Source organism: Chiloscyllium plagiosum, chromosome 22 (assembly GCF_004010195.1).
Source record: "Chiloscyllium plagiosum isolate BGI_BamShark_2017 chromosome 22, ASM401019v2, whole genome shotgun sequence".
Classification (NCBI taxonomy): domain Eukaryota; kingdom Metazoa; phylum Chordata; class Chondrichthyes; order Orectolobiformes; family Hemiscylliidae; genus Chiloscyllium; species Chiloscyllium plagiosum.
In genome coordinates this window covers 42,820,010-42,846,871 of record NC_057731.1, presented here as the reverse complement: position 1 = coordinate 42,846,871, position 26,862 = coordinate 42,820,010, and the positions used below count along the sequence as shown (strand labels likewise).

The following is a 26,862-nucleotide window of genomic DNA, read 5'->3' as shown; positions in this document are numbered from 1 at the left end:
GCTCAACCACTCTGCATTCTCCATCAATTTCCTCTTTTAAGACATTGCTCCCACTTTGATGTAGCTTTTGGTCATCTGCCCTAATTTCGCTTTGTGATATTCCTGTGAAGCACCTTGGTGCGTTCATTTCATAAAAGAAATGTTCAGGTCATTAAGAACTGGAACAATATCTGAAATTCTTAATTACACCAGAACACGTCAAAGCTTTCATTTAAAAATATATTTTTTTCATTTTTCTTATAGTAAACAACTTCATTCCATTTTTATTATTCAGCAAAAGATTTAACAAACTGGTGAAAAATATCTAAAAACTTTTCTGAACAGTTCAAAAAATGCAGAAGGTTCTCTAAACAAAGGCAAAAGGCCCTAGTGTTGATATCAGCTCCAGTCACTGCAAATAACTTGTGTTACTGCAGTCTCATTATCACCAATCTGTATCAGATGTGACATCACAGCAGGCAGTAAAAAGATATGACATCACAGTGGTCAATACTAGAACATCCCAGCAGTCAGTGATAACATGTGACATTATAATGGTCAGCAGTACTGTGTCACAGTTGGTCAAGAGGTGACATTACTATGGTTCTAAGTTAGTAGTGGTCAGTGCCAGGATCTAATATCACAGCTCGTTTCAATGAACAATGACACTGTGTGCAGTTAAAAGCTGTCTGATAATATTGGTGTCACATACAAATATTTTAAGTAACCTACAGTAGTGCAAGCTCAGCAGGATGCAAAACTACAGGCACATAAACAGCTGCAGAGTATGAACAGGAATACAAGGCTCAGCGAATAAGATTAAGGTAACCAACAGGATGTAATGTTTTGCCAAATTACAGTAGTGATCCCCAAGTGCCATTCTTTCAAAGCTGGCTCTGCAGACTCTAACCCCAGTGACTCTGGAACTGATCAGTGCAAATTCCAAGTAGACCACAGAACATGTGTTCCTTTCCATTATGTTTGATGCCAAATCAACACCAGTCACATTACTGTTTGATAATGGGAGAGAATCCACCATCATTTCTGAGATCGCACGAGTCCATAGTGTAGAATGAGTAAACCATCCTGAAACATAGTAAAGACAAAAGGGTTATCCATTAAAAGGCTTTGTCCCGATTTCCCCTCCCCCATAGCAATGCCAATGAGCAATATTATAACGATGCTTATCCTATCAGCTTGCAGCCCCTAGCCAGAAACAATCCCCTCACAGAAATCTACAATCAACAGAGCAAATATTATCTGTGCTAAAGTTAAAACGAATTCTCAATTAGTGCCTATCATTTATGTTTGTGCATTGCCATCACTCAATATACAATACAGAGTCTAGGAGAAAGGCAGGACTGCAGATGTTGGAGATCAGAGTCCAAAAGCATGGTACTGGAAAAGCACAGCAAGTCAGGCAGCATCCGAGGAGCAGGAAAATCGATGTTTTGGGCATATGCCCTTCGTCAGGGCTTATGCCCAAAACATCGACTCTCCTGCTCCTCGGATGCTGCCTGACCTGCTGTGCTTTTCCAGCACCACATTCTCGACCTTTTCCTCATATCTTAATTTGCTACACCATACAGACCTGTGTTACTCAATTCAGAGAGCACATTAGGATGAGCAGGGAGCAATTAGAGTAAGGAATTCTAAAAATGAGTGCCTTAAAACCTGCTTTCTTGATCAAGTTTTTTTTTTTGTCATTGGCCCTAATATCTCTTTACATTGAAGAATAAGATGCAAAGGGGCAAGAATGTGTTGAGTCTCCAAATGATTACTATAAACTATAAATTAGAACAAAGAAGTTAACTATATCTTGGATAACAACTTGCATTTATAGATTGCCTTCACCTTAATAAATGCATTTAATACACTTCACAAGAGCAATGACCAATTTCTGACATGGTGCCATATTAGGACCAATGGTTAAAGAGGTAGGTTGTAAGGAACGTATTAAAGAAGGAAAGTGAGGTTGAGAGGACGGAATTCCAGAGCCAAAGGAAATGGCAGTTGAAGGCATCACTATCGATGTTGAAAAAAAATTCAGGGATTCTCAGGATTAGAGAACTGCAGAGATTTCAGAGGATTGTGGGTGCAGAGTTCAGTGGTAGAAAGCTTAAAGCTATGGAAAGATTTGAGAAGAAGGATGAACATTTTAAAATTGGAGTTGTTGCTTAACCATGTTCAGTGCAGGTCAGGAACACAGAGGAGATGTGCACGTTGGGACATGGGCAGCACAAGTCCAGAAAACTTCAAAAGTTATGGCCACAGAATACAGGAAATCAGCAAAGGGCACTAGCATCATCAAGTCTAGTAATAATGATTGGGAGTTTCAGTCTTGACTGATGGACTGAGGCAGAGTGAAGCTAGAGATGTGGAAAATGGCAATTTCAATGATGTCCCAGATATGTAGCTGGAAGTTCACCTTGTGGTTAAATCCCTTCCGTGTTGGACATCTCTATGATTCTAAGACATACACAGAGAGTGCAAACAGTCTGGTTCAGCCTCCAACAATTGCCAGGAAAAGGTAGTTTTTAGTGGTGAGAGAACAGAGAGAACAGAATTTCTATCTTCCCAAAGCTTAGCACAAGAAAGGATAGTTTTTAATCCACTGCAAAATGTAGAAGTTTCCAATATCGGGGGTTAAATCAGGTAAATATGACACTATTTTACACAAGCTCATGCTCAAAGTCTGAGAAGACAAGAGGTCGATTGAAACAATCTAACTAAACATTAGAGAAGATTCTGTAGTGATCTTAAGTGGAAGTCACACTGAAGAGTGAAAGCAAGAAATGAAAGGATTGGTGACAATCCAAAGGTGAGGAAATTTAGAACAGGACGAGAGAAACTGACACTCTCAAACACCAGATTCCTGTGGGGAATACTGGGACTCTGAGCAGAGCCAATAATGGCCTCAACCAATAAAAAAATGGTTAGAAAGGAGACACAATAGAGACAGAGACAGACAGAAATGCAGCAATGAGAGAGGATTCAATAATTAGTGAGGCTAATACTATCACAGTCCAGACCAGGATAATATCAAATAAACATTGTGCAAGGGGAAGGAAAGCAACCAGTGATTGTGGTTCTTATTTACATAATATTCAGTTTAACATTCAGCATAATATGCAACTCCTCAAATACTGAAGCAGTCCAATTCCAATTGCAGCCAGACATGCACAATATTCAAGCTTGGGATGGCAAGTGGCAAGTAACATTCATATCATCCTAGCGTTAAGCAATGGCCATCTCCAACAAGAAGAATGTAATCATTGCCTCCTGACATTCAATGGCATTACCATCACTAAACACTCCCCCCCACTATCAACCTCCTAAGGGTTACCATTGATCAAGAATTTGATATTCATGAAACTATTGTGGCTACACAAGCAGGTCATAAACTGGGAATTCTGTAATAAATAACTCTCCAATCCTTTTCCATTAACTACAGGGCAAAAGTCAGGAGTGTAGTATGACTGCAGTTCCAACAACATTCAGGAATGGTGACACCATCCAAGATACAGCGGACTGTTTAATTGGCACCACATTCACCTCCTTCCCCTTAATGCACAGTGACAGTAGTTTGTACCTTCAACAAATGCCCTACAGCAACTGGTAAATTATCCTTCAACAGCACCTTCCAAAACTGCGACACCACCCAGAAGTACAAGGATAACAGATGAATGGGATCCCATTCCTGATGAAGGGCTAATGCCCAAAAAGTCAATTCTCCTGCTCCTTGGATGCTGCCTGACCTGCTGTGCTTTTCCAGCACTGTACTCTCGCCTCTGATCTCCAGTCTTCACTTCCTCCTGAACGGGAATACTATCCAAGCTGTAAATGATCCTGTCTTGTAATTATATTGACATTCCTTCATTGACACTGGGTTCAAATCCTGAAACTCCCTGTCTAACAGCATTATGGGTATACATATATCACAGAGACAGCAATGGTTTAATGAATAATTAAGTATGAACAACAAATACTGGCCTTGCCTGTGAGACTCACAATCTACGAAAGAATAAATAAAATGTGGGGCAGAAAGGGCTGAAATCTTCTATGATAAGTGTAAGAGATTTAAAAAGGTTTCTACACCAAAATTCTAATGCTGGAATTTTAGGATTACTTCCACATGTGCTTCCTTCGGGAAAGACATAGGTTTTGAGATGCCAACCATTGACTAAATGAGTGCTTTCAAGAATAATGATTGTATTTTGTTGAGGCTGACACCAGTTCTGCAAAGATAAATTACATAGTCATACAGTTAGCGAGTTTTGAGAAGATTTGTAGCTTAGGTTGAGGTTTTGGATGTAGGTTTGCTCACTGAGCTGGAAGATTCATTTCCAGGCGTTTCGTTACCCTACTAGGTAACATCTTCAGTGGGCCTCAGGCGAAGCAATGCTGAAATAGAAAGCAGGAATTTTCAGCATTGCTTCGCCTGAGGCCCACTGAGGATGTTACCTAGTAGGGTAACAAAATGTCTGGAAATGAAGCTTCCAGCTCAGCGAGCAAACCTACATCCATAGTCATACAGTCATTGAGGTATAAGCACGGGGACACACCCTTCCGTCCAACTTGTCCATGCTGAGCAGATATCCTAAATTAACCTTAGTTCCATTTGCCAGGATTTAGTCCATTTCCCTCTATTCATATAGCCATCCAGATGCCTTTTAAATGAAGTAATTATACCAGCCTCCACCATTTCTTCAGGAAGCTCATTCCATACATGTACCACCCTCTGCGTGAAAAAGTTGCCCTTTAGGTCCCTTTTAAACTTTTCCCCTCGCACCTTAAACCTATGCCCTCTAGTTCTGGACTGCCCCACCCAGGGAAAAGACCTTGTCTATTTACCCTATCCATGCCCCTTGTGGTTTCATATATCTCTATAAGGTTAGCCCTCAGCCTCTGACGCTCCAGGGAAAACAGCCCCAGCCTATTCAGCCTCTCCCCATGGCTCAAACCCTCCAACCCTGGCAACATCCTTGTAAGTCTTTTTTGAACCTTTTTCAGTTTCACAACATCCTTCCAATCTAAAATAGAGCTATTGGCTGAACCCATGCTGTTGGCATCACACTGCATCGCAAATCAGCCAACTGAGCTAACTAATCCTCAGACATCTGACATATAACTGATATATGAGAAAATAATTAAAAATAAGAAGGGATGTGAGGTCTGGGAAAATAAAAGCAGCAGAATCAGCTAACAGACACGGAAACTATAAATGGGGATAATACTTATACAGAAGACCAGTTAACATGAAAAACAGGATATGGTAAAATAAGCTGACATGGATAGTACATGGTAAAAATAATAAAGCAAAGATATTAAAACAGTAGTAAAGGGAAATTGTTAAATAGTCAAAAATAAAAGATTAAAATGCAGTAAAACAACACAGGGTTCAAACATTGACTAGAATTTACAATAAATTTTCCACTTAATGGCATTAACAGAAATCTTCAATTAAGACAGGTTTGTAAAAGAAACATTGGGATAATATATATTTTGAGAGAGAAGGAAGGAGTTACAGTAATTAAACAGGGAGCATATTATGCAGGGAAGTTTACCATAGACAAAGAAAGGTACAGATAAAGTTAGTACAACTGGCACTCCAAAGCTACATTAGTCAGGGATATTAGTCTTCAAATTGGCAAATAATGGGACTGAAATGGAAAAGGAAGTCTTTAGCAGTCATATCAGAGAAATGGCAGCAGTAACAAAATATATTTGAATGATCTACTTATTGATTACAACAGACATGGAGTTAATACAGGAAAAGGGTTGAGGTGGTGTGATATCTACACAACTGAATGCAAGCATAAGAGGTACTGCTAGTAAGTGGGCGGCACGGTGTCACAGTGGTTAGCACTGCTGCCTCACAACGCCAGAGACCCGGGTTCAATTCCTCAGGCGATTCTGTGTGGAGTTTGCACATTCTCCCCGTGTCTGCGTGGGTTTCCTCCGGGTGCTCCGGTTTCCTCCGAAAATTTCCAAAAATGTGCAGGTTAGGTGAATTGACCATGCTAAATTGCCCGTAGTGTTAGGTGAAGGGGCAAATGTAGGATAATGGGTCTGGGTGGGTTACGCTTCAGCGGGTCGGTGTGGACTTGTTGGCCCGAAGGGCCTGTTTCCACACTGTAAGTCATCTAATCTAATCTAATCTAAGTTTGCAGATGACACTAAAATTGGAGGGGTAGTGGACATCGAAGAAGGTTACCTCAGATTAGGATCTTGATCAGATGGGTCAATGGGCTGAGAAGTGGCAGATGGAGTTTAATTCAGATAAATGTGAGGTGCTGCGTTTTGAGAAAGCAAATCTTAGCAGGACTTATACACTTAATGGTAAGGTCCAAGGGAGTGTTGCTGAACAAAGAGATCTTGGAGTGCAGGTTCATAGCTCCTCGAAAGTGGAGTCGTGGGTAGATAGGATAGTGAAGAAGGCGTTTGGTATGCTTTCCTTTATTGGTCAGAGTATTGAGTACAGGAGTTGGGACGTCATGTTGCGGCTGTACAGGACATTGCTTAAGCCACTGTTGGAATATTGCATGAAATTCTGGTCTCCTTCCTATGGGAAAGATGTTGTGAAACTTGAAAGGGTTCAGAAAAGATTTACAAGGATGTTGCCAGAGTTGGAGGATTTGAGCTATAGGGAGGGGCTGAACAGTCTAGGGCTGTTTTCCCTGGAGCGTTGGAGGCTGAGGGGTGACCTTATAGAGGTTTACAAAATTATGAGGGACATGGATAGGATAAATAGGCAAAGTCTTTTCCCTGGGGTCAGGGAGTCCAGAACTAGTGGGCATAGGTTTAGGTTGAGAGGGGAAAGATATAAAAGAGACCTAAGGGGCAACCTTTTCACGCAGAAGGTGGTACATGAATGGAACGAGCTGCCAGAGGAAGTGGTGGAGGCTGGTACAATTGCAACATTTAAAAGGCATTTGGATGGGCATGTGAAAAGGAAGGGTTTGGAGGGATATGGGCCGGGTGCTGGCAGGTGGGACTAGATTGGGTTGGGATATCTGGTCGGCATGGACAGGTTGGACCGAAGGGTCTGTTTCCATGCTGTACATCTCTATGACTATGACTAATTCCTTCATCAAGCAGTTCTCTACTCAGAATTGTACAGGATAATTAAAGAAAAATGCCTGCAAAAATAGAAAATAGGAGCAGGAGTAGGTCATTCAGCTCTTTGAGGCTGCTCCATCACTCATTATGATCATGGCTGATGTTCCAACTTGATAGTCTGTTCCAGCTTTTTTCCCACATCCTTTAATCCCTTCAGCACCAAGTGCTATATCCAATTCCTTTTGAAATCATACACTGTTTTGGCCTTGACTGCTTTCTGTGGTATCGAATTCTGCAGGCTGACCACTCTCTGGGTGAAGAAATTTCTCCTCACCTCAGTCCTAAATGGTTTATCTCGTGTTATTAGGCTGTGACCCCTGGGTCTGCACTCTCCTGCCTTTAGGAATATCCTTCGTGCATTTATTCTTGCATTTAGTGCGTTCCTATAAGATCTTCCCCCAACCTTCTGAACTCCAGTTCAGAGTATAATCCTAAATGATTCAACCTCTTCTCACATATTAGTTCTGCCAACCCAGGAATCCTTGGCTGTACTCCCTCAATAGCAAGAACATTCTTTCTCAGATAAGGAGACAATAACTATTCACAATACACTAGGTGTAGTCTCACCAAGGCCCTGTATAATTGCAGCAAGACAAACAAAGATACAAAGAACTTGTGTATTTAATTAAAAAGGGAAATACAGGTACAGGTACAGGTAATAATGAGTTGAGAAACCAGTTCAGATATGAAGAGCAATATCTTTGAGAGTCAAATATTTCCATTCCATTTGCTCAAACCCTGAAACATGTGTCTGTTACACCAGGTCTGTGTCAGGTGGTGAGCAAACCAACATAAAGAGAAAACATACGTGACCTCGCCTTTGCCAATCTACTAGTGTCCATGAGAGTATTAATAGACAATAACACGGGATAGCCCTGGTAGAGATAAACTCCCAGCTTCACACTGACAATACTGTTCATTTTGCTAAATTGGATAGATTCAGAACTGATCTAGCAGCTCAATCCAAGCATCCATTAGGCACAGTAGACCATCAGCAGTAGCAGAATTGAAAACCCCACGAGTTCTTGAATTTAGGAGGACAAGGGCAGCAGATGCATGGGAACACCACCACTTGCAAGTTCCCCTCTGTAAGGACTGCTTATATTTGAAAGACCCAAAATAGCCGAAGAAGTAACTAAAACAGAATTAAATGCCTGCTAATGCATTTAAGTGAAACACAATGGTACTTTTGAACAGGGCTACTCCAAGGTGAACAGGAGGCCCTGTACAAATAACAAGCAGAGACAGTTCGATCAGGGCATATTCAAGGGCGGACAGTTTGAAAATCTGTAACAAACATTGAAGATGATAAAATTTTTGCAATGACAAACACAAATGCATTAAGGAGATTGTGGCTTGTAAAAATTTGAAGGATCAAACAAGTTCATTAAACTACAACAAGTAATTGATTCCAGCCTTATTAATGAAAGGATGTTGTCAGACTAGGTGAACAGCGAGGTGAGAACAAGAGGTGTAAATCTCAGTCCATAAAACAATCAGCCTAACTCATCGTGCAGCTATGAAAATAATGGCTAAAGTTATTTTGTAGCAATCAGTTGTGACCTTGAAATTATTCACAATAAAAAGTGCTCACAATTCATAGAAGATAGAACAGTACAGCACAGTACAAGCCCTTTGGCCCCTGATGTCGTGCCAGCCTTTTATCCTACCCTACGATCAGACTAACCTGCATAATCTTCATTTTACTATCATCCATGAGTCTATCCAAGATTCGCTTAAATGTCCCTAATGTAGCTGACTCTACTACCACCACTGGCAATGCATTCCACGCACCCACCACCCTGCGTAAAGAACCTACCTCTGACATCTCCCTTAAACTTTGCTCCAATTACCTTAAAATTATGCCCCTTCGTGATAGACATTCTGCTCTTAGAAAAAGTCTCTGGCTATCCACTCTATTTATGCCTCTCAACATCTTGTAGACCTCAATCAAGTCACCTCTCATCCTTCTTCGCTCCAATGAGAAGTGCCCTCACTCCTTCAACCTTTCTTCATAAGTCATGCCCTTCAGTCCAGACAGCATTCTGGTAAGACTCTTCTGCACCCTTTCTAAAGCTTATCCATCTTTCCTATAATGAGGTGACCAGAACTGAACACAATATTCCAAGTGTGGTCTAACCAGGGCTCTACAGAGTTACAGCATAACCTCGCAGCTCGTAAACTCAACCCCCCTGCTAAAGAAAGCCAACGCACAATATACTGCTTAACAAGCCTATCAACTTCGGTGGCAACTTTGAGGGATGTGTGGACATGGACCACAAGATCCCTCTGATCCTCCACACTGCCAAGAATCCTGTCTTTAACCCTGTATTCTGCATTCAAATTTGACCTTCTAAAGTGAATCACTTCATATTTTTCCAGGTTGAACTCCACCTTCCACTTTATCAACTTACTAACCCACCCTTCCACTTCCTCATCCAAGTCATTTATAAAAGTCACAAAGAGCAGAGGTCCCAAAATTGATCCCTGTGGAATACCAGTAGTCACCGAGCTTCAGGCTGAATACTTTCCATCTACCACCACCCTCTGTCTTCTATCTAGACAGCCAGATTTCCCTGTATCCCATGCCTGCTTACTTTCTGAATGAGCCTACCATGGGAAACCTTATCAAATGCCTTGCCAAAATCCATGTACACCATATCCACTGCTCTATCTTCATCAATGTATTTTGTCACATCCTCAAAAGAATCAAATAAGGTTTGTGAAGCATGACCTTCTCCTCACAAAGCCATGCTGACTATCTCTAATTAAAGTATGGTTTTTCAAGTAATCATAAATCCTGCCTCTCAGAATCCTCTCCAATATTTTGCCCACACTGACAAAAGACTGACTGGTCTGTAATTCCCAGGATTAGCCCCATTCCCTTTCCTTAACAATGGAATAACATTTGTCATCCTCCAATCATCTAGCACTACTCCATTAGACAGTGTGGACGCAAAGATCATCGCTAAAGGCGCAGTAATCGGACTCGGCAAGATGGCGGCGATTCTGTAGAACTGCTGTGGACAGCTCTGTCTAACAGCCAAGGCATACTGGTGTTTTTTGCCAAACCTGGCCAACCTATGTGGTGGAATTATTAGTTTAAAACCTTACAGAACACATATTTGTTAATATTTGAGAGGGGGAAGGATGCCAAAGGGAAAAAAGAGTGAGCAAGCAGCAGCAGGGAGAACACTCCCCTGTAGCACCTACCACACCAGAGACTGCAGCAGCAGCAGCAACCTCTCCTGAACCTCCTGGGGACCTGAGAGACTCACAGGAATTGGCTGCAGCGATGGAGAGACGTACTTTGAAAGTTGGGGCTGCAAATGAGGAGATCCGTGGGGAGATTCGGGCCCAGGTCCAACCTATTGCATCCACACTGCAAAAGCATGAGCAGGAGATCCAGGGCCTTGGGAAGAGGCTGGAGGAGGTGGAGGGTTGAACTAAGGCCTCAGAAGCTGTGATGGAGTCCTCATCCAGTCGGATCCAGGGGTGGAGCGAGAGGCACGGGCCTTGCGAGGCCATATCGACGATCTCGAAAATGGAGGTCGGAGGATAAATCTCCGAATTGTCGGGCTCCCTGAAGTTGAGGAAGGTGAGCAGCCAGTCAGCTTCTTTGAAAGCTGGCTGCCGAAGATTTTGGGCCTTCACATCGAGTCCAGCAAGTTGCAGATTGAAAGTGCTTATTGGGTTACAGTGCACAGGTCAGGGCGGGTGCAGCTGCCCCGCTCGGTCCTAGTGCACTTCCACTCATATAAGGACAGGTAAAAAGTCATCAAAGCTTCCAGATCACTGGGAAAAGATCCACGGGCACTGCTGCACAAGGGGTCAAAAATCATGTTTTTCCAGGATTTCTCTGCAGCTGTAATCCGAAAGAGGAAGTCCTTCGATGAAGTTAAAAAGAGGCTGAGGAACCTGGGCGTCCAGTACTCCATGAGATACCCCGCAGTGCTCCATTTCAGCCACGAGGACTCAGTTTATGCATTTGACTCAGTGGATAAAGCTAAAAACTTTGTACACATTTTAAAATAGATGGATTGGCCTGAAGAATACGGTTAATGCTTGTTCTCTTTTCTATCTTTCCCCATGTTTTCCCTTCCTTTTTTTAATTCCTTTCTTTCTCCCTAATAATTTCCTTTTTGGAAAGGGGGGAAAAGACCTTGGAATAACTTGTTCCTTTTTTTTTAATAACTGGATTTTCTGATGGGAAATTTTGTGGATGTTCTTTGTTGTCTCTCCCCTTTTTTTTGTTTGTTCTGTTTCTCTTTTAGTCACAAGTAGGGGTGACATGAAGCCAGGGATGGGTGGAGTGCTCATCCTGACTTTGTCTTTTTTCTGTTGATTTAAGGATCATCTCCTTGTTTTTTTTTCTGGCCTAAGGCTGGGGCACAGTCCGGGTTTGAAAGAGCTGTGAAGAAGGGGATGGGTAGGGTGAATGCCCCCTATGGGCAGAGGGAAGAGGCTTCCATTCAAGGTTTTATAGTTGGTTTTCTTTGTAGTTTTTTGGTAGTAATAGTTGCTTATAGTTATGATAGAGTAGTTTTTGTATATATAGTTCTTCGACCCAAGAGTCTTTATTTACTTATGCTCGGTGCTTTGTAAGCAGGGTTCTCCCTCCGAGGGGTATGGCTAAGTGTCTTATTAAATGGTGCACATGGAACATTAAGGGAAGCCATTCGCCTGTTAAAAGGAAAAAGGGCTTTCTAGTCTTAAGAGGGAAAGGGTTGATGTCACTTTGTTGCAGGAAACCCATCTTGATGAAATTACATCAGGGTGGTTTTGACCAGGTATTCTTTTCATCCTTTACTACTAAAAGTAGGGGAGTGGTGGTACTTATCCAGAAAAATCTTCCGTTTACATTATTAGAGCAGGTGAAAGATGAGCAGGGATGGTTTGTGATATGCAAAGCTCTGATACATGGGGAGGAATATGGCATTTTAAATGTCTACTGTCCTCCGGCGCATCCCCTCAACTTTTTGATTAGTGTTTTCTCTAAGTTGAGTGCTTTTGGAACATGGCACATTATTATAGGGGGGATTTTAATTGTCTTTTGGATCTGAGAGTGGACAGGATGCCTTGTGGGCCCCCAAATATTTCTTCGCAGGCCAAGCAGGTGGTTGACTTATGCGAGGAGTTGGGTTGGTGGATATTTGGAGATGTCTTCACCCTACCAGCAGGGACTTCACCTTTTTTTCAAACCCACATAAATGTCACACGAGGATTGACCTCTTTCTGGCTCCCTCGGCCCTTCTGGATTCGATTATGGGTTGTAAAACTGGGAATATAGCTATCTCTGATCATGTGGCAGTATATTTGGAGGTTAAGGCCAATAATGAAGGGCTAGGTTTGTGGCACAGGCATTTGGACCCTCTTCTCCTTCAGGATTCCAAATTTGTGGAATACGTTTTGAAGGAATTTCAGGAATTCTCGACTATCAACTCAGGCATGGCTAGTAGTCCATCTATGCTATGGGAGACTGCTAAGGTCTTTGCTAGGGGATTGGCTATTTCCTATTCGGCTAGCCAGAAATGACAAAAGGAGGAACAGCAGCGTCTACTTGAGGCGCGGTTGAAAGCCGCGGAGGCGGCACATTTTGTGCGGCCTTTGGTGACTAAGCTACAGCGGATCATGGATCTCTGGGCTGCCTTGAATTCAATACTGACACAAAACGCAAAGAAAGAACTTGCTTTTGCTAGACAAAGGCTGTTCAAATATGGGGATAGGCCAGGGAAGTATTTAGCGTACCTGACGAGGAGAAAGTGTGCTCCCCAATCCATTACTGCAATCAGAGACAGCGATGTGGTCCTTACATATGATGCTAAAAAGATTAATGAGGCTTTTCGGAGCTTTTACTCCGAATTGTATCGGTCTGAATGTTGCGAGGACAAGAGGGCTAAAATGGAGATCTTTTTAAAGAACTTGGACCTCCCAGGGGTAACCTTGGAACAGGCCTCTCTCCTTAATGCCCCCTTGACAGTTCAGGAAATACAGGAGGCAGCTAGGCAGCTTCAGAGTGAGAAAGCGCCTGGCCAAGATGCTCTCCCGGGTGAGTTTTATAAGGAGTTTATAGGGATTCTGTCAGAGCCGATGTTGGAGATGTACAATCACTCCCATATGCATGAATGCCTACCACCATCTTTGAGAGAAGCTAATATTTCCTAAATTCTTAAGAAGGGGAAGATTCCTGAGGACTGTTCCTCATACAGGCCCATTTCTCTATTAAATTCAGATTTCAAGATTCTGTCCAAGATCCTGATACTGAGATTGGAAAAGGTGTTGCTCCATATTATTAAAGAGGGCCAGACAGGCTTTATAAGGGGCCTTAGGTCCTCTAATAATATTAGAAGGTTACTGAATAAGGTCCAAATTTGTCAGCAACGATCGATTCAGGGGTTGGTGATTTCCTTAGATACAGAGAAAGCATTTGACCGGCTGGAATGGCCGTATCTTTTTTATGTCCTAGAACAGTTTGGGTTTGGTGGAGTCTTTGCTAGGTGGGTGGTGGTTTTATATCACCACCCTCTGGCCGTGGTCATCACCAACGGGGTGAAGTCTGGGAATTTTAGGATTGGTAGGGGTAGTTGGCAAGGCTGCCCCCTCTCACTGTTATTGTTTATGTTGGTAATAGAGCCGCTGGCAGAGGCCATTGGTCAGAATGTCCACATAGCCGCTCAGAAGTGGGATCGCGGGCACACAAGATTACATTGTATGCGATGACGTCCTTTTGTTTTTGCCTCCGTACCCCATTTGATACAATGTATCATTTGGGGCTATTTCAGGATATAAGATTAACTTTGCTAAATCGGAGGCTATGCCTTTGGGAACCTTAAGGATGTGCCAGAAGTTGAAGGTGGCCCTAAGTTCCCTTTGAAGTGGTCACAGGCAGGGTTCCGATACCTAGGCATTTTACCCCCAAGTTTGATCTGTTATTTCGGACTAACTTTGCTCACTTGCTCGACAATATTAGGCAAGATCTCCAGGGATGGGAGGTTCTTCCAATTTCATGACTGGGCCGAATATCTCTCATTTAGACGAATGTTCTTCCTCGTTTGCTTTATCCCATACGTATGCTCCCTATAATGTTTCCCAGGTCAATGCTGTGAAGCTTATCGGTGGTTTGGTTCCTTTGTCTGGCATCGTGAGCGGCCCCTCATCAAACTTACTAAATTGCAGTTGCCTCAAGGAGGGGGAGGAGTTGATTTCCCAGACATCCGGAAGTGTCAATTGAGTTCCCTGCTGTCCTTTGTCTGTGATTGGGTAGGTAACGATCCAAACTCAATATGGCTGGATATTGAGGCCTCCCAGGCAAAATGCCCTCTTATGAACCTGTTGTTCATGGATAAGATGAGGACAGTTATGGACCATTGCCGAAACCCCATTGTCATTAGTACAGTCAAGGCATGGAGGGCGATGTGTCAGAGTGAGGGTTGTTTATCCAAGACTTCACCACTTACACCAATAGTTGGCATGCCAGGGTTCCGACCAGGGATGATGGACTCAGGGTTCAAACTATGGGCAGCGAGAGGAGTTTCTAGTTTGGGAGACCTGTTTGAGGGGGAGGTTATGATGTCTTTTGAGCAACTGAGCCGCAAATACGGGCTGCCTAGCAGAGATCTTTTCCGTTTTTTTTCAGGTTAGGGATTTCATCCAAAAGAAGACTATGCTTCTTACTAAGCCCTATAAGCCCGATACAGAGAGGTTATTGCTGCGTTCCAAAAGCACCCTTTTGGTTAGTGCCCTCTATTGCCTGCTGGGTGGCAGGGCCTGGTAGGATATTAACCGGTTATGTGAGGTCTGGGAGCTAAAGCTAGGAGTGGAGATCTCTTCTGAAACATGAGAGAACATATGGGAGAATATTCAAAAGACCTTAATCTGCAATAGGACATGCGCTACGCAGTTAAATTTCTGCACAGGGCTCATCTGGCACCAAATCGTCTGGCGAAGTTTAAAAAAGGGGCATCTTCAGTGTGCCCCAAATGTAAACTAAGAGAAGGTACTCTTACCTATTGCTTCTGGACATACCACAGGCTTCGTGTTTATTGGAACGCTGTGGCAGGAGAGATAGGGAGGGTATTGAGGACTGAAGTCAAAGTAGACCCGATATCTCTCCTCTCAGATCTACCAAACTTATCATCTTTAGACGGGCATGGGAAGAAACTATTTAACAATCTTGCATACTGTGCACAGAAGAATATTCTGATGAATTGGGTGCCTGAGAACCCAGCAGCCTTGCTGGGAGGGCAGAAATTAATTATGGAGCACATTCCCTTGGACTTTTTTACAAACATGGTGCACCACACAACAGACCATTTTTATAAGACATGGCAGCCCTATGGAGTTTTTTGGATATAGATTTGTCAGTTATCTTAACTAGGGCGTTTGTTTAAACAGGATGGTTAGATTTGTCAAGCTCTGGGCCCTGGAGGGGGTCTCCTGAGTTAATACAGGTGTATATACAATGCTCCAGTTCCTTTGTTTGGGAGTTTTGCGCCAAGCATAGATGTTCTTTATTTTATGTTTTTTTTTGCTTTTCTTTCTTCTTTTGGTGTCACTTTGCACAGTGTTAGGGTTTGTTTTGTATTATAGGGTAGGTTAGTAGTCAGTAGACAGTGTTTTTTTCCTTTTTATTATACTGATATTTGTTATTGATTGTATTTTTCAATAATTTTATATGTTTGTAAAGTTAAAAAAAATTGCTAATAAATATATTTACAAAGAAAAGCGCAGCAATTTCTTCCCTCGCTTTCTGTAGTAACCTAGGGTATATCCTGTCTGGCCCAGGGGATTTATCTATCCTTATGATTTTCAAACTTTTCAGCACATCCTCCTTCCTAACATCAATCTATTCTAGCATATCAGTCTGTTTCATGCTATCCTTGAAATGTCAAGGTCCCTCTCAGTAGTGAATACTGAAACAAAATATTTATAGAGGACCTCCCCTACTTCTTCTGACTCCAGGAGCAAGTTCCCTCTACTATCCCTGATTGGCCCTACTCTCACTCTGGCCATCCTCTTGTTCAAAGTTTGTGAGAAGATTTGTAGCTCGGGTGCTAGTTGTTGTGGTTGTGTTCGCCGAGCTGGGAATTGGTGTTGCAGACATTTCGTCCCCTGTCTAGGTGACATCCTCAGTGCTTGGGAGCCTCCTGAGAAGCGCTTCTGTGCTCTTTCCTCCGGCATTTGTAGTGGTTTGAATCTGCCGCTTCTGGTTGTCAGTTCCAGCTGTCCGCTGCAGTGGTCGGTATAAGCACATCGACCTGGACCCAATATACCGACCACTGCAGCGGACAGCTGGAACTGACAACCGGAAGTGGCAGATTCAAACCACTACAAATCCGGAGGAAAGATCACAGAAGCGCTTCACAGGAGGCTCCCAAGCACTGAGGATGTCACCTAGACAGGGGACGAAATGTCTGCAACACCAATTCCCAGCTCGGCGAACACAACCACAACATCCTCTTGTTCCACACATAAGTGTAGAATGCCTTCGGATTTTCCTTAATCCAACCCGCTTAAGCTTTTTAAGGCCCCTTCCAGCTCTCTTAAGTTCATTCTTCAGCTCTTTCCTGGCTACCTTGTAACCCGCTAAAGCTCTGTCTCACCCTTATCTCCTCAATGTTAAGTAAACTTACTTCTTCCTCTTGACTAGATGTTCCACATCCCTCTTCAACCTACCATCGCTTCCTTGCCTCAGTGGGACAACCTGTCCAGCATTATCAGCAAATGCTTCCTAACAACCTCCACATTTCTGTCAAGCAATTCTCTGAGAACATCTGCTCCTACTTTAGGCACCACAGTTCCTGCTTAATAGCACTGTAATTTCACCTCCCCCAATTAAATACTTTCCCATACTTTCTGCTCCTGTCCCTCTCCACAAGTATAGTAAAGGTCAAGGAGTTGTGATCACTATCACTGAAATGTTCTCCCACTGAGCTCTGACACCTGACATGATTCGCTGCCGAGCACCAAATCCAATATGGCCTCACCTTTAGTCAGCCTATCTGCATATTGAGTCAGGAATCCTTCCTGGACACACATGACAAAAACTGCTCCATCTAAACTATTTGAAGTAAGAAGGTTTCAATCAATGTTAGGGAAGTTAAAGTCACCCATGACAACAATCCTGTTCCTTGTGCACCTTTTCAAAATCTGCCTCCAAATATTCTCCTCCATATCTGTGTTGCTATTAGAGGAGGATTGTGTAGAAAACTCCCAATAAAGTGACTGCAACTTTCCTGTTTCTGACTTCCACCCAGACTGACTCTGTCGACAAACCCTCCTCAACAACCTTCCTTTGTGCAGCTGTGAGACTATCCCTGATTAGCAATGCCACTCTTCCACCTCTTTTACCTCCTCCCCTATTCCTGTTGAAACATCTAAACCCTGGAACATCCAGCAACAATTTCTGCCCCTGTGATATCCAAGTCTCCACAATGGCCACAACATCATAATTCCAAGTACTGATCTATGCTCTGAGTTCGCCACTGTTATTCCTAATACTCCTTGCATTAAAAAAACACTCCAACCCATCACACTAACTGCACCTTTGCCCTATCAAATGCCTATTCCTCCTCACAGACTCTCTGCATGCTGTATCTGGCTGTTCACTACCTACTCCATCCTCTGACCTGTTGCTCAGGTTCCCATCCCGCTGCCAATCTAGTTTAATCCCTCCCTAAGAGCTCGAGCAAAACTCAGGATATGGGTGCCCCTCCAGTTCAGGTGCAACCCGTCCTTCTTGTACAGGTCCCAGCTTCCCCATTAGCAGAAGTAGCAGTAAAATTTTAATCTTCTAGCAGGTCAAACCAACTATCTTTTGTATCTTTCACATATAATTAGAGAAAATATAACAGGAGTAATACAATTTGATAGAGATAGCAAAGGAGTACAAGGGGCAACAGAATTCAAGCAGTCCTTAGAGATAAGCAAGTCTGGGAATTATAGCCAGACCACTTTGATGTGTTCATCAGCAAACTGATTCTAAGCTGTATATTTTCAGAGGGTTAAACTTCTGTTTTTGTACATTCGCATGGAGATTCCTAAGCTTTGTCCTTGCTAAATAATGCCCAACCTATCTCAAATGAGTTGTGTCTCTATGAGGCGGGCACTCCATTCTACACAATACAAAGCTCCTGTGAGGTTTACTCATTGTTTTGTTCATATAAGATGTGTTTGTGTATCTGTCAGATACGTGTTTTAGCAGATCAACACCGTACTGCAAGATGTAACTTTTGCAGGATTGCAAATATCAAATATGATCTAAAAGTATTCAGTAAAGTTTTTCAAATCAGATAGTGACATTAGTTTACCGAATCTCCTGGCTAAATAAGAAAATAAGTTTACATTGCTTCATAGCTTGCATTGTTAGCCCCTAGGGCCTCTGATCTTTTCTCTCTCTGAGTTGTGTATTCAGAGCCTGAAAATTATCTCTCAGTTACTGTCTTGAGAAGTGAATGGATTACAGGAATGGGGAAAGAATCTGAACATTTCCTTAAAGCTGTTTTAATTCCATGTCACAACACCACCAAATGTTCAGTGGAATACCCAGTTTGCACATTTAAATAGCCAAAGATCAAGAAAAATAATCAGTCAGAGAGACAGAGAGAGACACACACACACACATAGAGTGAGGAAGAGAAGTAGAGGAAAGAAGGTAAGATATAGGAGCAGAAATAGGTCATTCGGCCCATTGAGTCTGTTCCACCGTTCAATGAAATCATGGCTAATCCTCAACTTCGCTTTTCTGCCTTTCCCCAATTTGCGATTCGCACACATTAAAAAAAACTGTATACCTCAGCCCTGAATATATTTAACTACTTAGCCTCTACAGCCCTCTGCTCTAATGAATTCCACGGATTCCCTCTCCTCAAAGAAAACAATTCTTCTCAGCTCTGTATTAAACAAATGATGTTTTACTTTGAGATTATGCCCTCCGGTTCTAGACTTTCTAACAAGGGGAAGTAGCCTTTCAGCATCAACTTGTCATGTCTACTAATAATCTTATATGTTTCAATGAGGTTGCCTTTCACTCATCTAATCACTTGCTTTACCTGCATATTAACCTTTTGTGATACATCTATCGAGACAATCAGATTAGTCAGAGTTCTTCAATCTCTCTCCACTTAAATAAGATACTGCTTTCCTATTCTTCCTGCCAAAATGGAGAATTTCACATTTTCCCACATTACATTCCAATTGCCAAATTTTTGCATACTTACCTATCTGTATCTCTTTTCAGCTTCCTTATGTCTTCTTGACATTCTATCTTCCTACCTATCTTTATGCCATCAGCAAACTTAGCAATCCCATATTTGATCCCTTCATCCAAGCCATTGATATAAATTGTAAATAGATGCGGTCTCAGTATTGATCCCCGTGGCACCCTCCTCATTGTATCTTGCAAACCTAAATGGTGAATTCTTCTTAAATTTCTGTTTACTGCTAGCTATCAAATCCATACCAAAATATATGCCACAAGCTTTTATGCTGTGCAGTAACCTTTTATGTGGCACATTATCAAAGAGCTTCAGGAAATCTAATTACATCATGTCCCCAGGTTCCACTTTGTCCGTATGGTTTGTTACTTCCTCAAATAAATTAGTCAAGCACGAGTTCCCTTCACAAAACTTTGTTGACGCTACTGATTTCTTAAATGCCTCACGATTGTCTCTTTAATACCAGATTCCAACAATTTCCCTCAGACTGATATTAAACCAAACTGACCTATATTCTTCAGCTTTCTTCCTCCCTTCTTTCTTGAATATATTTTTCAATCTATTGGGAATCTCCAGTATTTAGGAAATTTTGGAAAAGGAGACAGAAGTTAGGAGTGTCAATATGAGAGAAAAATAACGCAAAGCTCAGCATTGTTTAGCAGCTGCCTGGTCTATCAGCCTTTCCTGATGCAAGTCAGCAGCGATTATGGTGTGATCTAAACTGAACTGTCACTACTGGCACTGAGTGACTCTTCTGCTGCTGCCAGTTCCCTGTCTGTTTATTCTCTAGGGTACAATTTTTTTCCAGAAGGAATCTTTCCTTAATGAGATTTTAACAAAATAAAGCCTCAGATGGAAAACAGGACTTATTATTGATTCATGTAATTGCGCCCTGACACTGAATTGATCAATAAGGTGACTGTGAATATGGGTATAATATGTGGCATGAAATCAGAAAATGGTGAGGGTTTGTGTTATCACTGATTACAGTGAAAACATCCAGAGACAGTGCAAGGTTTAAGCAGGGAGCAGACTAAGGGCCAAAGAACAAAATTGAGTAAATGTACCACTTGAGTGGAAGTTTCCATAGCAAATGAAAATCTGGGTTCCAGCATGTTTTGTCAGGGTATAACATACTAACCCAGTGTGGGCATGTTTGCCTCAGATAAAAACATGACCAATATTAGGTTAAGCTGTGTTTACTTCCATTGCAAAAACCAACAATATTTCCTTTATAGTTCAATAGCTTCAACGGTACAAATACACTACATGGGCCTGGCATAAGTTTAGCCATGTAAAATACCACATCCACCTTGGCTTTGTGACAAGATCAGAAAGGTTTTGAATCCAGCTGGATGTTGCTAACAGCAGGAGTTGGCAGTGAAGCACTCAATGAGCAGGTGGCTTTTATTTCACATTGTCAGGTTTGTCTGAACTCAGCCGTGGACTCCACGACAGTTGAGTACGTTGATCACTGATCAATTTTCTCCTAATGCAAGCCCATATTGAGAACTTGCCACTTCAAAACCAAACATATGCTTTTTGGCATTTTTTGTTCCATGGCAACACATTTATCAGAAAGCTAGTTTCTGTTCACACTGAAGATTAACACCATCCTGGAATACAGAAATCTTGGGCACTCACGGTCACTGGGGTACAGGTTCCACACACACACACACTGACTCTCACTGGGTGGGAGTCCTACATATACTGCTGGAAAAGCGCAGCAGGTCAGGCAGCATCCAAGGAACAGGAGAATCGACGTTTCGGGCACAAGCCCTTCTTCAGGAACCTGAAGAAGGGCTTATGCCCGAAATGTCGATTCTCCTGTTCCTTGGAAGCTGCCTGACCTGCTGCGCTTTTCCAGCAACACATTTTCAGCTCTGATCTCCAGCCCTCACTTTGTCCTACATATACTGACTATCAATGGAGTACGGGTCCCACACACGCACTGATTCGCACTGAGGGTACAGGTCATACACATACTGACTGACTTCTGAGGAGGGGTCACCAGACACGAAACGTTAACTCTGATTTCTCTTCACATATGTTGCCAGACCTGCTGAGCTTTTCCAGCAACTTCTGTTTTTGTTTCTGATTTACAGCATCTGCCATTCTTTCAGTTTTTACATACTGACTCTCACTAGGATACAGGTCCATACACACTGATTCTCAGTTGGGTACAGTTCCACCATACACAGGGTACCCCACTAGGGTATAGGTCGCACATAAACATACTGTAGCGATGGTCCCAAACACATACACTGAATCTTTCCAGTGTAAGGGTCCTAACACAGACAATGAGTTAAACTGGGGTCTAGGTTACACACAGAGTGACACTCATTGAGACATGAATCCAATACTACAAAGATCATATTTTGTTATTTTACTTTATTTTGATCTGTGGACTAAAATAGGAAAAGGATTGTTTTCAACCAAGTACTGTGAAACAAGTCCTGGACTTTTAAAAACAAATTATTGTAAATGATTGTGAGACATTAGCACAAAGTCAACAGGGATTTGCCTATCAGCTGCTTAAACTTCTGGGCAACTATGAGCAATTCCTGCAGGAACTTCCAAGTGGTTCTGCTGTTCATCTTTGGGAGTTCATCAATTCTCTGACTAAGTAGAAACTGGAAGATCTCTGCATTATTTCTACCAGTGTACTCTCACTGAATGTAGCTACTTTTTGGAGGCCTGTAAGCTACTCCCACAAGTGACTTCTTATTTTTGATATTTGCTATCTTTACCCCAACTAATTTTACATCTTGCTTTTCTGAACTAATATCATCCTTAATTAACAGAGCCATTCCAACACTAGCTCCTCGTCCTTACAGAATGCAATATTTACGAATATTCAGGCTCCCAATCTTGATAACCTTGCAAACATGTCTCTGAAATGGATATCAGGTTATGTATTTTTATTCAAGCTGACAATTCATTTCTTTAAGTCTGGTTTAACATGAAACAGTTGCCAGGGACAGGGGTAACAGCAATGTAAAAGGGACAAAGTTTGTTATGAGGTCTGGAGATGCTGCCCTTGGTCAGACAAGGAGTCTGACAAGATCTCAGTTTTCCTGCTCCAGTCATGACTCATTTGAGCAAAATACTTGCAGTATTTTCTAAGGTGGAAAATTAAATATTGATGAAAACAGCTCTGTCTGTGTAACTACACATAAATCCACAAGCCATAAAAGAAATCAGTCATGTGTTGAGACTAAGCTTCTTCTGTCTCCAGGGCTGGTATAATTTATGGAAGGTTCGATTCTCATTTCTGTACAGCCAATGTAATTCCACTATCTGAATACTATATATAAAGCTGTTATAAAATCCTATATCCAAATATTCGCTAACATAAATTCCTTTTCTCGGAAACCTGTGTGTGGGCATATGAAAAGACAGGAGCTGAGTATGTATTAGTGTGAAAGCATGCATGAGAGACTCACAGATGTAAGTGAGACAGAAAGTGACTGTCAGAAGCATCTAGGGGCAAACGAGAACATGAATTCAATTTCGTTAGCATACTGGCACAGAACAGCACACAGAAAGTCAACATGCATTTATATAATTGTGGAATAATTATCTGAAGCAAAGACTTGATTAAAATCAACGGATCCAAGTAAAGGGTGAGAGTATTAGAAAAAGTGACCAAACACTTTGTAAAGATAGATGGCTTTTGAGGGGAATCTCCAAGCTGAATAGGAAGATAGAGAGATGGAAAAGTTTAGGGAAACAAGTTTAGAGCTTAGATGGCTGAAGACATGGGTGCCAATTTTGAGCTAATGATTTGAGGTTGTAAAACAAGCCAGAATTGAAGGAATGTAGAGATGAGGGTTACAAAACTGTTAAAAATCATAAAGGTAAGAAAGGACAAAGCAATGAAAGGTTTAAATGAGGAAGAGTATTTAAATTTGAGGCACTGGGGAGCTTATATCTATCTAAGTCAACAAGCTCAGCGCAATGAGTGATGACACTTGGTTGCACATAGGATATGGGGAGCAGAGTTTTGTATAAAGTGAGGTTGGTCAGGAAATCACACAAATAAATGAGTCTGCCAAGGGCTGAAGTACAGTTGAAATGATTTATTACAATACTAAACGTAGGTGGCCTTTGTGATGGAGAAGGAATCAGTAGCTTAGCTTGCAATCAAGTAACATGTCATAACCATGAACAATTTGACACTGGCCAGGGAGTGAAAGGAGTAAATGGAAGTAAATCGGCTAAGTTTGGCCACCGCTGGGGGCAGATTATTATTTACCTATTGGTATGTTGCCATGGCTTGCATATTATAGAAACATGATGTCTCTTGTAGGAAGAATCCTGATAGAAAAAAACAGGGGTGGAGGTGATCTTCACTGGACCATATACAATGTTTTGTCTATACCAGAGAATAGTTAGTGGTAAATGGCACTGTCTAAACTCTACTGATAGGCAGCAAACATTTGAAAATTGACTTTAACTATATGTAGCTTTGAGGGGAAATGATGATGATGTAAATGTGCCTTCTTATTTCCTCCTTTTCTCCCACAGCCATCATACCTTGAGATTCTAGAGGAGCCCCTTGCTGACAATGTGAGAAGTGTGAGAAACAGGTGAAAACTACAGGCTAAATGAATCACGGTAATGTTTCAACATCAGAATAAGAAATGCTTGTGACAAACTTGTAAATGGAAAGTAACGTTCCATTTTAAAATGAAGCTCTCGCTGTCTGTTCTTTTTACATTCAATGCTCCTGGATGCCTCTCCTCAACAGGCATTCAGGTTAACAACTATATAATAACAACCTGCATTTCTAGTAAAGCTCCAAGGTGCTTCACAGGCACATAAATCATACAAAGTCCAACACTTAAGCCATTTAAGGAGATATTATGACAGGTGATTAGGAGCTTAGTTAAAGAGGTAGGCCTTACAAAATGAAGGGAAAAGTCGAGCACTTTAGGGAGAAAATTCCACAGTTTAGGGTCCAGATGGCTGAAGGTCTGGCCTCCAATTAATGAATGGTATAAATGGAGATTTGAAAAAGGTCAGAATTGCTATTAGCCAGTGTTCTTTTGAGATGGTGGAGTGAAACAGTTTTTTTGCCTATAATAGTGACCTAGAACACAGGATCTTTCCCCAGTATATCCTGCAATAATTATTTTATTGTGAGGATGGGATTGCTGACAGGTTCCAGGCTTTACGTTTGCATCAATAAGCTTCTAAATAATATCCTATGTATAAATATATTCAAACATTGTCTGAAAGAGCTTTAATCACACAAGATAAGAAGCTATACAAAACACAGCCTCCTCCCACCTTTCTTCTGTGATGAAATGAGTTAAGTAGCCTCTGACCTTGCCGCAATGCTGCAAAAGCAGTGTCCTCCAGGGAGCAGTCAGTCTTTTCCCCCCCTTCATTTATCTTCCACCTCCCCCTGCAACTAACCCCACCTGTCTCTGAGTATGCAGTATTTTACTAATTTTATCATTGCACTAGCACTCCAGGGAAATGCTGACACAGCTTTCAGATTTTTCAGATGCATTCAAATAATCATTGCACCAGTGCTACTACAGGAGCAAAAGGAACAACTTTTGATTATCTGAAGGAGGGGTTGCTACCTTTAAGTGTCACCCTTCTCTTAGTATGAACCACAACAACACCAATGACATGCATTTATAAAGCACCTTGAAAGCAACAGAATGATCCAAGATGCTTCAAGGGGTTTTTAATTTTGTTTTTTAGGGACACGGGCTTCACTGGCTGGGTTAACATTAATTGCACAGCCCTAATTATCCTTGAGAAGGTCGTTGTGAGCAGCATTATTGAAGCGATGCAATTTGTCTGATGTAGGAACAGCCACAGTGCTATTAAGGTAAGGAGTTCTAGGTTTCTGAACTAACGATAAAGAAGGTACGGTGATGTAGTTCCATTTCAGGAAGATGTATGATTTGGAGGGGAACTCACAGCTCTCATGCAATCTGCTGCCCCTGTCTTCGTAGAAATCACATGTTTAGAAGGTGCTGTTAAAGGAACATTCACGAGTTGTCACAGCGGATCTTACAGATTGTACAAACTGTTGCCACTGTGCACCAGTGTGAAGGAACAGAATGTTTAGAATGATAGATAGGGTATCTCTCAAACTGGCTGCTTTGTCCTGCACTCTCCCAGGGATGTGGAGAGTATTCTATCTCACTCCTGACTTGTATAATTGGTGGACAAGCTTTAGGGAGGTAGGAGGTGTATCAGTTGTCACGGAATTCCCAGCCACTGACTTGCTTTTGTAGCTAGCTACATTAGTTATACAGCTGGTCCAGTTCAATTTATGGTCACACCCAGGTTGTTGATAGTGGGGGATTCAACAATGATAAAGTCATTGAAGTTTAAGAGAAGATAGATTTTCTCTTGGATCTAGTAATTGATGGATGATACCAGGGACAAGGGGCTACAATCTCTGAAAAGGCTGAAGAAGTTGGAATAATTAATTATTTTGATAGACTAAATAAGGAAAAACTGTTCTTCCTGGCAGGAGGATATTCAAAAAAGAATGAGGGTGACATTAAGGAATTTTCTTTTTCTACAGCAACTTCTTCTGTTTTGGACTGTGCTGCTTGGAAGTGGAAAGAGAGTTAACACTACCATTCAAATGAGAATTGGATATAATTTTATAAATACTAAAAAGAGGAAAAATGCACAGGGCTGTGGGGAAAGGACAAGGCACTATACATAATTAGATAGCCCTTTCAAACAGTGGCACAGGCACAATGGTCCAAAATAGCTTATCGCAGGAGTGTTATCTAAGCAAAAATATATTGGCTTTGGAGGGAGTCAAAAGAAGGTTCAACAGGCTGATCCAGGGTAGGAAGGGAGTGTCATGCAGAAAGGTTAAAAAGGTTGGGCCTGTACTCATTGGATTTCAGAGAGAATGAGGTTCTTAGTGGACTTAGCGAGTAGACGTGGAAAGATTGTTTCCCCTCATTGTCGAGTCTGGGAGCAGTGGGCATTGAGGAAGGGGAACATTCAATGACACCTGGGTGTCCTTGTGCACCAGTTGCTGAAAGTAAGCATACAGGTGCAGTAGACAGTAAAGAAGGCGAACAGTATGCTGGCCTTTATAGTAAGAGGATTCAAGAAAAGGAATAAATATGTTTTGCTGCAATTATACATGGCATTGGTGAGGCTACATCAGGAAATACTGTGTGCAGTTTTGATCCCCTTATCTGAGGAAGAATGTTCTTTTGACAGAGATAGTGCAACAAAGGTTTAACAAATTGATTCCTAGGATGGCAGGACTGACATAACAGGACAGATTGTGTTGGTTAGGATTGTATTCACTGGAGTTTAGAAGAATAAAGGGGATTTCATAGAACCTATAAAATTCTAATGGGACTGATGGTTAGATTCAAGAAGGAGGTAGATATAGCTCTTAAGGATAAAGGGATCAAGGGATATTGGTGGGGGGAAGAAGGGGGTAAGGATGGGATGAGAGTACTGAGCTCAATAATCAGCCATGATTATATTAAATGGTGGAGCAGTCTCGATTATATTAAATGGTGGAAGAGCCTCCTCC

The 26,862-nt window shown here is 41.9% G+C and overlaps 1 protein-coding gene across 2 annotated transcripts in view; it reads right to left on the bottom strand.

The window, feature by feature from the left end:
* Window positions 1-205: 205 nt before the first annotated feature.
* pcgf6 (polycomb group ring finger 6) overlaps window positions 206-26,862 on the bottom strand; it is an 86,743-nt gene continuing 60,086 nt past the window's right edge. For both annotated transcript variants that reach the window (XM_043712875.1, XM_043712874.1), the window contains exon 10: window positions 206-1,065. In XM_043712875.1, coding sequence (XP_043568810.1) covers window positions 1,018-1,065 — 48 coding nt within the window. In that variant the 3' untranslated portion in view covers window positions 206-1,017. The remainder of the gene's footprint in view (window positions 1,066-26,862) is intronic.